Source organism: Salmo salar, chromosome ssa08 (genome assembly GCF_905237065.1).
Source record: "Salmo salar chromosome ssa08, Ssal_v3.1, whole genome shotgun sequence".
Lineage (NCBI taxonomy): Eukaryota > Metazoa > Chordata > Actinopteri > Salmoniformes > Salmonidae > Salmo > Salmo salar.
The window spans coordinates 22393370-22405886 of NC_059449.1; the positions used below are offsets into that span (position 1 = coordinate 22393370).

At 45.0% G+C, this 12517-nt stretch overlaps 1 protein-coding gene across 3 annotated transcripts; it reads left to right on the top strand.

The window, feature by feature from the left end:
* Positions 1-494: 494 nt before the first annotated feature.
* Positions 495-11988, top strand: LOC106610491 (uncharacterized). 3 transcript variants are annotated; one of them, XM_045722993.1, is made up of 5 exons: positions 495-1862; positions 3199-3608; positions 7272-7336; positions 7751-7908; positions 8189-11988. In XM_045722993.1, the coding sequence occupies exons 1-5, from the start codon at positions 1619-1621 to the stop codon at positions 11107-11109; spliced, it is 3798 nt and encodes a 1265-aa protein (XP_045578949.1). In that variant the 5' UTR covers positions 495-1618; the 3' UTR covers positions 11110-11988. The 3 variants fall into 3 exon arrangements, with proteins under 3 accessions (XP_045578949.1, XP_045578948.1, XP_014065343.2); XM_045722992.1 differs by lacking the exon at positions 495-1862 and adding an exon at positions 2048-2585; XM_014209868.2 differs by lacking the exon at positions 495-1862 and adding an exon at positions 2049-2585 and having other exon boundaries at positions 3199-3575.
* Positions 11989-12517: the final 529 nt, after the last annotated feature.

Genomic DNA, 12517 nt, shown 5'->3' on the forward strand with positions numbered 1-12517 from the left:
GAGGAGGCTATATTTACAAGATTAAGGGTGGGACACAGTCAGTTGAATAAGACCTTACATGTGATAGGAAAGCTTCCAACAGGAAAATGTGAGTATTGCCAGGAAACAGAGACTGTGGAGCATGTATTGATACAGTGTGGACATTATTGGAGGGAAAGAGAGAAAGGATGAGATCTAGTATGAGGGAGAAGGGGATACAGGAAATTAGTTTAAAGAGTATATTGAGTAGAACGTCATTAGATAGTCTCAAATATTTTATATATTTTTTAAGAGCAACGGGGTTAGCAGGTAGGATTTAGTTGCTCCCTGTCTCTGGTCCACACTCCAGTACAATAGGTGGTTGTAATGCACCATAACGTTGGATGCCAACCGCCGATAAACCGCACCGAAGAAGAAGTTAAACTGGTGCCTAGCCAAACTCTGCTAGTTGAACCAAACGAGTGCACTCGTATAGTCTTTTAAAAAAGACCTTCGCTTGAAAACCGAGAAGAAAGCGGCAATAGTAATGTTTGTCCATTTTGAGACGCCGTAACCTGTACGTCCTCAAAATAGTCAGAAACGAATCTAACATAACTCAAGAAATCTGTCATTCATTTTGATGTTTTTACATCTAACTAAGATGTATAGTGCAGTATTTTTCAATGAAAAAAAGTGTATGAAAACGAGTCGTCTCTCGTTGGACGACAACAAAGACCTTATTGTAGAGTCCTACTGTTGACCAATCACCGAGGAAGGGGAGTACATAGACTTCGGCTCTGAACTTCACCTTGCTACCAGAAAATGTTTTGTGTGCCCGAACATCCGAAAAACCATCGCCGACGTCCAAAACGTCAGAAAATGTCGCCATAATATAAGCACGAACTCTTCCGAACGGTTTCGGCTGGGAAGCGTGCGGACTCCTTGGTTATAATTATTATAGGCTATGGTCAGCCGTGAAAATGGGTGTTGTCTCTAAACCTGAAGTCAAAGCAGCAGTTTGGGTGCATTTTGGTTTTAAGCCAAACGGCAAAGGAGAGCCTCATACTCTTGATGAGGCCGTTTGCAGGTTATGTCGGATTGTTTGTGTCAAACGTGGAAACACGAGTAATCTAAAACATCCCACTGTTTTTCTGAGTTTATATTGGGAATGGATACTACTACTCTGATCCATCATGTGAGTCTGCTCTGCTGTAAGTCATTTGCACTGGCATAGGAATTCAAACTTTGAATGTAGATTTCAAACGTTTTAGAATTGTAGGCTTCGATGTGTTTTTCCCCATGACTAAATTACCCAGTGTCGATTTCTCTCTCAATTTCACTCACTTCCATGCTGTGCATTTCGCATAGGCCAGTGGTATAACACGACAATCTCTGTAGAGTTGTCTTCCTACATTTCCATGCAGCCCATCCATAGTACTCGATATTTACATACTTGTATAAAAAAATTCTCCGTTTTTTTTAAATAACTGTACATTTGGTGACCGTTGCAAAATTGAGCCCGGTATATCGAGTGCACGCATGCCACGCCGGGGGTAGGTTACTGGGCGGTCAGTAGAACGAGCGCACCCAGATTGAAGGACCAGCCCTCAACGGAGTGAAGGCTACTGCTACACGTAGATTATAATGGTCGGTCGTGAGAATGGATCTTGTCTCTAAACCCAAAGTCAAATCCGCAATTTGGGTGCATTTTGGTTTTAAGCCAAACGAGAAAGGAGAGCCTCAGAATATTGATGAGGCGGTTTGCCGGTTATGCCGGAGGATTGTTTTTGTCAAAGGAGGAAACACGAGCAATCTAAGACATCACCTGCGACTACGACACCCTGATATATTTTCTGAGTTTATATCGGCAACGTCTGGGCATGGGTACTATTTTGAGCCATCAGGTGAGTCTACATTGAAACGTTTTTAGAATTGTAGCCTATGCTTTTTTGGGGACATATTATTGTCGATTTTTTTCTCTCTCTTTCACTCGCTGTCATGCATGATGTGCATTATATACAACTCAATACTTGAAGATGATTTGCTAACGCACCAAAACGCCTGAATATGATTGGTCATCCAGCGATGTCAGTCAAACTCTATCCTCGATGCGAAAGAAGTATCGGATATCGCCATTAAGGGTCACTGATATCGTACACATTAACTTGTTGTTCGTCGGATATGTTGCTGAATTTGTTGGCAATTAAGTAAAATATACAGACGCGGTATATTCTGTAAACATTCTAAATTGGTAACGATTGTGTGTAAATCGATAACCGTTTATGATTTCATCATCGGTAGGCCTAATCTTTAGGCTATATCGAGGTATCCAGGTAAACCTATTTCACTGTGCTAACTGGCACATTTTAGTCATTGAACGATGGATCTTGTCTCAAAGAAAAGAGCTACATCCACAGTCTGGGTTCATTTTGGTGTAAAACCAAATGATAAAGGGGAGCCTGAAAATAAGGACGAGGCCATTTGTCGGTTGTGCCGAAGGATAGTTCCGTGCAAAACTGGGAGCCCGACCAACCTGAGATCACATTTAAGGGTTCACCACCCTGATGTGTTTTATCAACTCGTGTATGGTGGTGTTGGAGCCTCCATGCGTCAATCAGAGACATCAGGTGTGTAATAAGCAAGTTATTTGCGCCGTGTGTGTTGGGAATTGACAGGGACCTCACCATACGATATTATCACGATACATAGGTGCCAATATGATATGTATTGCGATTCCATATGTATTGCGATTTGATATTGTGATTCAATGTCCAAACATATTGCTCACTGTCTGCTGCAAAGGGGCAAGAGAGCGCCATGAACAGGAGTTTTGATCAGTCATGGAAAGTCCTGAATTAAATAAGCGCTGATGTTTTGCTCATCATTTTTTTTAAACATGGTGAACAAGCTATGAAGAAAAAATACTGGAGTTTTGGTGCAGGTACAACTGACTAGCTCAAAAAAATATTGCGCTATTGTAAAAAAAGAAAAGAAATTGCGATATATCGTCAAATAATATCTCTATATTTAACTGTACATATTTCCCCCCCCCCCTTAGTGTGTGTAAGAGAGGGAAAGAGACTGCAGTCTGCTTACTCATATTCTATTTATTTTAAATGTATACTTGAGATTTGGTGGAAGAGAACAGAGGTGTCCTACTGCCAGCCTAATTCCGGTGTGCATTTTCCTCCATCCACAGTCCAGGCAGATTCTCCTAATTCCCTCTCCACCTCTACCCAGGTTCAGAACAGAGTCAACACTACAACAACGACAACGGTTCCCAAGGCAACTTCGGCAGTGGCCATGGTAACTTCGGCAGTGGCCATGGTAACTTCGGCGTTGGCCACGGTAATGACAGACTGCTTCACTTCATCCCAGACACGGTGGTCTGCGGTGAGCCATGGTTGGAGGGCGGTGACCCCCGTGCGGTGGGTTCCATCCCCCCGTGCCTCAGCCTGCGGAGATGGGGCAGTGGGCCTGTGTCTGGGGGGTCAGCGGAGGAGGAAGAGGCGGGGGTGTTTGCCAAGACCCTGTCACTGCATCAGGGGTGGACGTTTGGACCCTTCGTGGGAGAGTTGACCCGCGGCCCTCTGAGTTGCCTCAAATACGCCTGGGCTGTGAGTATGGACAGATGGATATTAGCCTGGGCTGTGAGTATGGACAGATGGATATTAGCCTGGGCTGTGAGTATGGACAGATGGATATTAGCCTGGGCTGTGAGTATGGACAGATGGATATTAGCCTGGGCTGTGAGTATGGACAGATGGATATTAGCCTGGGCTGTGAGTATGGACAGATGGATATTAGCCTGGGCTGTCAGTATGGACAGATGGATATTAGCCTGGGCTGTGAGTATGGACAGATGGATATTAGCCTGGGCTGTGAGTATGGACAGATGGATATTAGCCTGGGCTGTGAGTATGGACAGATGGATATTAGCCTGGGCTGTCAGTATGGACAGATGGATATTAGCCTGGGCTGTCGGTATGGACAGATGGATATTAGCCTGGGCTGTCAGTATGGACAGATGGATATTAGCCTGGGCTGTCAGTATGGACAGATGGATATTAGCCTGGGCTGTGAGTATGGACAGATGGATATTAGCCTGGGCTGTGAGTATGGACAGATGGATATTAGCCTGGGCTGTCAGTATGGACAGATGGATATTAGCCTGGGCTGTGAGTATGGACAGATGGATATTAGCCTGGGCTGTGAGTATGGACAGATGGATATTAGCCTGGGCTGTGAGTGTGGACAGATGGATATTAGCCTGGGCTGTCAGTATGGACAGATGGATATTAGCCTGGGCTGTCAGTATGGACAGATGGATATTAGCCTGGGCTGTCAGTATGGACAGATGGATATTAGCCTGGGCTGTGAGTATGGACAGATATATATTAGCCTGGGCTGTGAGTATGGACAGATGGATATTAGCCTGGGCTGTCAGTATGGACAGATACATATTAGCCTGGGCTGTGAGTGTGGACAGATGGATATTAGCCTGGGCTGTCAGTATGGACAGATGGATATTAGCCTGGGCTGTCAGTATGGACAGATGGATATTAGCCTGGGCTGTCAGTATGGACAGATGGATATTAGCCTGGGCTGTCAGTATGGACAGATGGATATTAGCCTGGGCTGTCAGTATGGACAGATGGATATTAGCCTGGGCTGTCAGTATGGACAGATGGATATTAGCCTGGGCTGTCAGTATGGACAGATGGATATTAGCCTGGGCTGTGAGTATGGACAGATATATATTAGCCTGGGCTGTGAGTATGGACAGATGGATATTAGCCTGGGCTGTCAGTATGGACAGATGGATATTAGCCTGGGCTGTGAGTGTGGACAGATGGATATTAGCCTGGGCTGTCAGTATGGACAGATGGATATTAGCCTGGGCTGTCAGTATGGACAGATGGATATTAGCCTGGGCTGTCAGTATGGACAGATGGATATTAGCCTGGGCTGTCAGTATGGACAGATGGATATTAGCCTGGGCTGTCAGTATGGACAGATGGATATTAGCCTGGGCTGTCAGTATGGACAGATGGATATTAGCCTGGGCTGTCAGTATGGACAGATGGATATTAGCCTGGGCTGTGAATATGGACAGATGGATATTAGCCTGGGCTGTGAGTATGGACAGATGGATATTAGCCTGGGCTGTGAGTATGGACAGATGGATATTAGCCTGGGCTGTCAGTATGGACCGATGGATATTAGCCTGATCCACCATCCTGACTAAATCACTGTGTAGAATAGGTAAGCGGTGTAACTGAATATTGAAGCGAACCTGGTTTATAAGCGCGGATATCTACTCTGCCGCTTCAGCATGCTTTTGTGGCACAGTCGATGGCACGCTGGGCTTCTGGCCAGAAGGTTGAGGGTTCGAGCCACACTCCCTGCCGGTTTTATTACAATATGGAAGCTGTGTAACAGAATATGTTCAGGGCCTTCAGAAAGTATTCATACCCCTAGATTTAGTCGACATTTTGTTGTTATAGCTTGAAATCAAATAATACCCCATAATGACAAAGTGAAAACATGTTTTTAGACATTTTATCAATGTATTGAAAATGAAATACAGAAATATTCACACCCCTGAGTAGAAGAGAATTTGGCAGTGATTACAGCAGAGTCTTTCTGGGTAAGTCTCTAAAAGCTTTCCACACATGAATTGTGCAACATTTGCCCATACTTTTTTCAAAATTCTTCAAGCTCTGTGAAATTGTTTGTTGATCATTGCTAGACAACTATTTTCAGGCCTTGCCATAGATTTTGCAGTTTGGGGGACGTTAAAATGTTTTGCTCACGTGTGTGGGGGGTGTATGAACGTGGGTACACAGACCCACAAGCCACTGCAGCCCCTCAGGATGAATTCCCTGCTATAAAATATGGAGAATGGTACTCAGTAATGTGTTGTATTGAATTTGCCCCAACATAACATGTTGTGTTCAGGACTAAAAGTTAATTACTTTGCCACATTTTATGAAGTATTACTTTAGTGCCTTGTTGCAAACAGGATGCATGTTTTGGAATATTTTTATTCTGTACATGCGTCATTCTTTTTACTCTGTCAATTAGGTTAGTATTGTGGAGTAACTACAATGTTGTTGCCTATATCTTTGTAGTGACTGGGTGTATTGATACACCATCCAAAGTGTAATTAATAACTTCACCATGCTCAAAGGGATATTCAATGTCTGCTTTTTATTTTAACCTATTTACCAATAGTTGCCCGTCGCGAGGCATTGGAAAATCTTCCTGGTCTTTGTGGTTGAATTGGTGGTTGAAATTCACTGTTCGAATGAGGGACCTTACATATATTTATGTGTGGGGTACAGAGATGAGGTAGTCATTTAAAAATCATGTTGAACACTTATTGCACACAGTGAGTCCATTCAGCTTATTATGTGACTTATTAAGCACATTTTTCTCCTGAATTGTAGGCTTGCCATAAGGTTGAATATTTATTGACTCAAGACAGTTCAGCTCTAATTTGATATTAATTTGTAAAAATGTCTAAACATAATTCCACTTTGACATTATGGGGTATTGTGTGTAGGCCAGTGACAAAACATCTCCATTTAATCCATTTTAAATTCATTTTAGAAAATGTCAACGGGTGTGAATACTTTCTGAAAGTGTTGTAAACTGTGTAACAGAATACGGAAGCTGTGTAACAGAATAGTATATATATATTTTTTTTACAATTATTTAACTAGGCAAGTCAGTCACGAACAAATTCTTATTTACAATGACGGCCTACCGGGGAACAGTGGGTTAACTGCCTTGTTCAGGGGCAGAATGACAGATTTTTACCTTGTCAGCTTGGGGATTCGATCCAGCAACCAAATGACGTTGGCGGCGCCTTATTGTAGAGAAATTAACATTCAATTATCTGGCAACAGCTCTGCTGGACATTCCAGCAGTCAGCATGCCAATTGCACGCTCCATCACCTTGAGACATCTGATAACGATTGTCCCCAGCACAAGCTGCACCTGTGTAGTGATCATGCTGTTTAATTAGCATATTGATATGCCAGACCTGTCAGCTGGATGGATTATGTTGAAAAAGGAGAAATGCTTGCTAACAGGGATGTAAACACATTTTTTAGAAATAACCTTTTTGTGAGTATTGAACATTTCTGGGATCTTTTATTTCAGCTCAAGAAACATGGGACCAACACATGTTGCGTTTACATTTTGTTCAGTATGGTCTTGATAGATAAACACTGTAAACTAGATGCAAATGTGGTCAGTTTGGTCTACAAATCAGCTAATAGTTGATTCTCTTCTCTTGTTCCCAGATCAAAGAAAATGATTCCTACTACTTCGTAGATGCCTCGGATGAAAACAAATCAAACTGGATGAGGTGAGAAGTTATGTTTGAAACAATGTCTGCATTTAGTCTTTCAGGTTGTTAGCGATCTGTTTAACCTTTTTCAATTCCAACATGTATTCCTTTAGTGATCTTATTAGTTAACCCAATGAATATAACAATGTCATTTATTTAGTAATTTATGTTTCTCATGTCCAAACAGACATCCCTACTTCATATTTATCTCATATCTATTTGAATATCATCTTTAGTCAAGATATACATTTAGGGCTTGTTTCCAGGACACAGATTAAGCCTAGTCCTGGACTAAAAAGCAAGATCAATGGAGATTCTCCATTGAGAATACTTTTTAGTCCAGGATTAGACTTAATCTGTGTCTGGGGAAACCGCCCATTGGCTATGCAATGTTAATTTCACTGCATTGTCATGCCTCTCATCCCTGTTCAGGTATGTAGCGTGTGCTGCCTGCGAGGAAGAACACAACCTGACGGTGTTCCAGTACCGCGGTCAGATCTTCTACAGGGTCTCCCAGCCCATCCCTGAGGGGACAGAACTCAAGGTCTGGATTGGCCAGGAGTACGCTGCCATGCTGGGTCTAGGGATAGGTACGTTTTGTGATTGGGAGTTCTAGCGCAACAGAATGAATGTTATTAGGTGCTATGAACTGGTATAATATTATTTATTACTTGATAACAATTGGAGCTTCCTAGTATTCATCCCATGTGACGGAGAAGTATGTTTTTGGGTAATAATTATGGAATTACGTTATCTTGTAGTAAAAGGTAGCTGATCAGGGAGCTGCAAAATAAAGCATTACCTATATTTTGACTCACACAAACACTGTTATTAAACACAATATTCTCTCTCTTACTGTCACTCTCACAGGTGAGAACATCAAGTGTGAATTCGGGGACAAGGAAATCCTACTGCGAATCTTCCGTGACATCCAGGTCGTGCCAGTAGGCGGAACTAGCAGTCTCCCAGACACCAATGGCTCCTACAGCTGGTCAGACAACAGCCAATCAGGGAGCCCCCTGCCAGTCATCAGTGATGTCAGTAGCGGGTTACAGACTGATACCACTGACCCCACCCCTGTCCTCAACCCACCTCAAAACACCAATCAGACGGGACTGGCAACAACCGTGAAGTACGACTTTGTAAAGGGTGCTGAGATACTGTTGAGCCCCTCTCAGCCCAACAGCCCCGTATGGGAGTTCTTTGGGTTTGAGCCGGACCCCAACGGCCAGCCGCTGGACAAGGACAAAGTCATGTGCAAGCTGTGTGGTCAACACGTGGACTACAGTGCTACTGTCACCCACCTGGAGAACCACCTGGTCCAGATGCACCATATGAAGCGCCGGGACGTCATCAAGGATGGCAACAAGCCCTGGGTTTCGTCCTCACGCTTCAGGCCTTACCACAGTACGGGTGGCAGAGCACCTCGTTCTAGCAGCCCCTCAACCCACAGAACCACCAACAACTACAGTAATGAGGACTGGACTTGGAGTGGGAACGGCAGTTCAGCAGTGACCGATACTGTAACACCGAGTTCGACCGCTACACCGGGACAGAAAACGCTCTCTAACTTCCTGACCAATCAAACCACCACAGCCATCACTAACTTCCTCATCAAAGACTTGTTGCCCCCAGATACAGTGGAGGGGGAGGGCTTCAAGCAGCTGATCCAGAACCTGCTGCCATCCTGCCAGGAGATTCCTTCAGCTTCTCTACTGGAGGAGGTGCTGAGGGATGTCCACACCAAGGGAAGAAAGAACTGGGCCAAGCTGCTGACCAACAGCACTGGGTTTAATGAGGATGACACTTCCAAGCCAAATATTCCAGTTCAATTCAAACCCAGCTCCTCAACAAGAAAAGCTGCCCGTTTCTGCTCACAGACCCAGAACCAAGTATCTCACCACGTAGCTGTTAGTGCTGACGTGTGGTGTCATGACTGGCAGGGAGACCAGGAGAGATACGCCACCCTTTGGGCCCATTTCATCAACGCTGACTTCACTTCCCATAACCTGGCTTTGGCCACGCAGCATCTGGGTGAGACAGGAACTGGGGATATGGATCTGAGCATGGTCGAGGCTACAGTGAGGTCCATGGCTCAGGAGTGGGACATCTCTCAGCCCAGTTTCATCCTGCTTGGGGGCGACGAGATGGAAAAGACGAAGGTAGGTCCGAAGAAGAGAGAGAGAACTGGAGAAGGGGTTGGCGGAGGTGCCCGTCCCCACCACCCGAACTCCACCACATTCCTGGAGATGGAGGACTCCATATCCTCTGATGATCTCTCAGGTCTGGAACGAGCGATCGAACGAGCCAACTCCACCAGCGAGGAGTCCCACTCTCCACCCATACCTTGTTTCTTCACAGCCGTTCAGAGCTGCATAGAGGAAGTCATGGGTCATTCCATCATCTCAAAGACCCTCAGTGTATTCCAACACCTTCTCTACAGCCTCTTCTCCCTCCATGATAAAGACATGGTAACTCTTCACCCAGCCAGGAAACTGATCTCAGTCCTACAGAAGCAGGAGACGGCTGAGCTGAAGGCTTGGGCCTATGGGAAACCAGGCTGGAATGGGCTTTACAGTGTGGTTAAGACGCTCCTCCGCTATCAAAACATGATCTCTGAGACACTAAAACAAATAGACAGTGAGATCCAAACTGGACAAGACACAGGAAGTCCCACTGACTTGGATTCAGGGGCGACTGCCGCTTTGAAAACCGCTGACAAACATGGCACAAACTCCACTTCCGCTGCCTGTGCTAACTCTGACACCACCGACAGCTCCAACTCATCGGTACCCGTCCCTCCCAAGCGATCTGACTGGAAGGTGTTGGAGGATCTCTCCTCCATGCTGAAACCCCTTGACGTGGCGTGCCGTACCCTGGCCAAGGAACTGTTCCCCAGGCTCTCGCTGGTCAAGCCCATCCTCACCGGCCTGCTCGACCGACATTTCGCCCCCCACCCCCGCCATCGCAACGACTCCACCATCTTGAAGGAACTCAAAAAGAAGATAAGGTGGGGCCTTTCCTGCCGGTACAACGACCCCCAGATCAACCAGGTGTTGTGTGTAGCGTGCGCCCTCGACCCCCAGTTTCACGGCCTGGGCTTCATGGACGTCAGGGAGCAGGCGACCACCTTCGCCTGTCTGAAGAAAGAAGCGGTCCGGATCGTAGAGGAGGACCGGAGGAGGGCCGATGCAGCATCTCCAGGGGGCAAGAAGAGGAAGAAGAGGGGATCCTCCTCAACCACCTCATCAGGAGATATGGAGGGAGACGTCCTGAGAAGAAGCAAAAGGCTGAAGGAGATCACCCCGGTCAGTTTCAAAGAGGGAACCGAGAGTGATTCAGACGAGGAAGCCACCGGTAGCTCTGTGAACGACGACAGTGAGACTGATAACATGGAGCTGAAACTGGAGCCCGCCTCCCAGCAGACCGGCATGGAGTTCCTTCTAGGGGACCTATTCGGCTCCCAGTCCCAGAACAAGCAGCCCTCAGTGGAAGAGACAGTGGACATTGAGCTGTCTGTCTTCAGAGCAGAGAAGGGGGCCACCCTGGGCGTGGAGCCTTTACAGTGGTGGAAGGCTAGATCAGGACAGCTCCCCCTGCTGGCCAAAGTGGCACGAGCCTACCTGGCTGCCCCGGCTGTCGCAGGCAGTGCCGTCCAGATGTTCCTGCAGGATGGAGGAGGGGTGATACAGAGGAAGAGAACCAATATTCCTCCAGAGGGCCTTGACCAGATGCTGTTTCTGCACCATAACGGTCTGACCACGACCACACAGGGTTACACAACGGTCTGAAAGGATCAACACAACTTGCTGACTGTCACTCAATACATAGATTTAACTATGGGGCTTCTCTCTCTCCAAGTTGGTGAGATGGACTTTGTGAAGACCATCACTCAATCTCTGAAACTCGAAAGACTTTCCTTTCTTGGTTAAAATGTTGGACTGTTAAACATGTTACTGTTGTGTGTTTTCAGTATGTAGATCGAAACTAAATTCAGAGAGAAGTCCCTTTTCGGTTAGTGCCTTATCATTCTTTGAACTGTTTGCATAACTACTGTACACATGTATTGTTTAAGTAAAAAAAATATGTTTTATTGTTTAAGCTAGTTTACCGTCCGAAGTCTGATGGGACTCCTACTTCTGAAACTATTCATTTCAGTTTTAGGAAAACTCTACTTATATTTTTTACATTTCAGAATTTTATAGATACATAATTGGTTAACCAACAAGGTTGAATTTTCATAGTGTCTGTAGGATTCATTTACTTCTCTGAGAATAACACTATATGAAATATATTGCAGCTGAAACAAACAAATGAAGATTTATTGGTTCTGTGGAGGAAATCAGACTTAACATACACAGTGGATTATGTCAAAGCTGTACACCTAACAAGAAATTGAACATGTGTAACTTTTATAGTCTTAACTGTTTAATCAAATCTTCCAAGTCTTAAATGTTAGAATAGTAAACTAACACATTTGTAATCCTAAACGTGTTCACATAATCAGTTCTTCATCCTGTAGAAGGTTGTGTTTGCATGTTAGAATGACTGTTCTTTATGAAAGGAACTTGAAGTATATCTGATCAGTTTGTATGGTCATACAAATAGCATTTATCACTGTGTACATTCTTACTGTCAATGGCTTTTGGCAGTAAACTTTGTTTTAGAGAGATGTTTCAATGGGTCTTTTCATTGACACTCATCAGGGTTTACTTCAGCCAACTGTTAGCGTGGAGGAGTAGCCATGGGTGAATTCATTAGTTAAACGCTGTAGCAAAACATTTTGCAACTAAAACGGTCCCTCCCTGTCCCTATTCTATATAATTTATTTAACAAAAAAAAAAAACATTTGCTTCTATTTGGTCTTCACCTGGGAGTTACTGGTGCTGCCATAGTTGTGATGTCATTGCTGGTCTGGAGGTGACTGGTGCTGCTAAAGGTGAGACTTGTCACTAGAGGTTTTGCTAAGGGATTTACTAGTGTTACTATGGGTTTGGATACTATACTGCTGCTACTGGTCTGGCTATGGGTGTTGCTGTGGATGATACCACAGGCATATAAACTAGTCACAGAGGGTGTTGCTGTTTCACTGTTTGGCCTGTAGATGGTGCTGTGACTCTACAAGTTGTGAACCTCACTGCAGGTGCTTGGAACAAGGTCAGAGGCTGTCCCACTCCCTGGTTGGCTACAATCATAAAA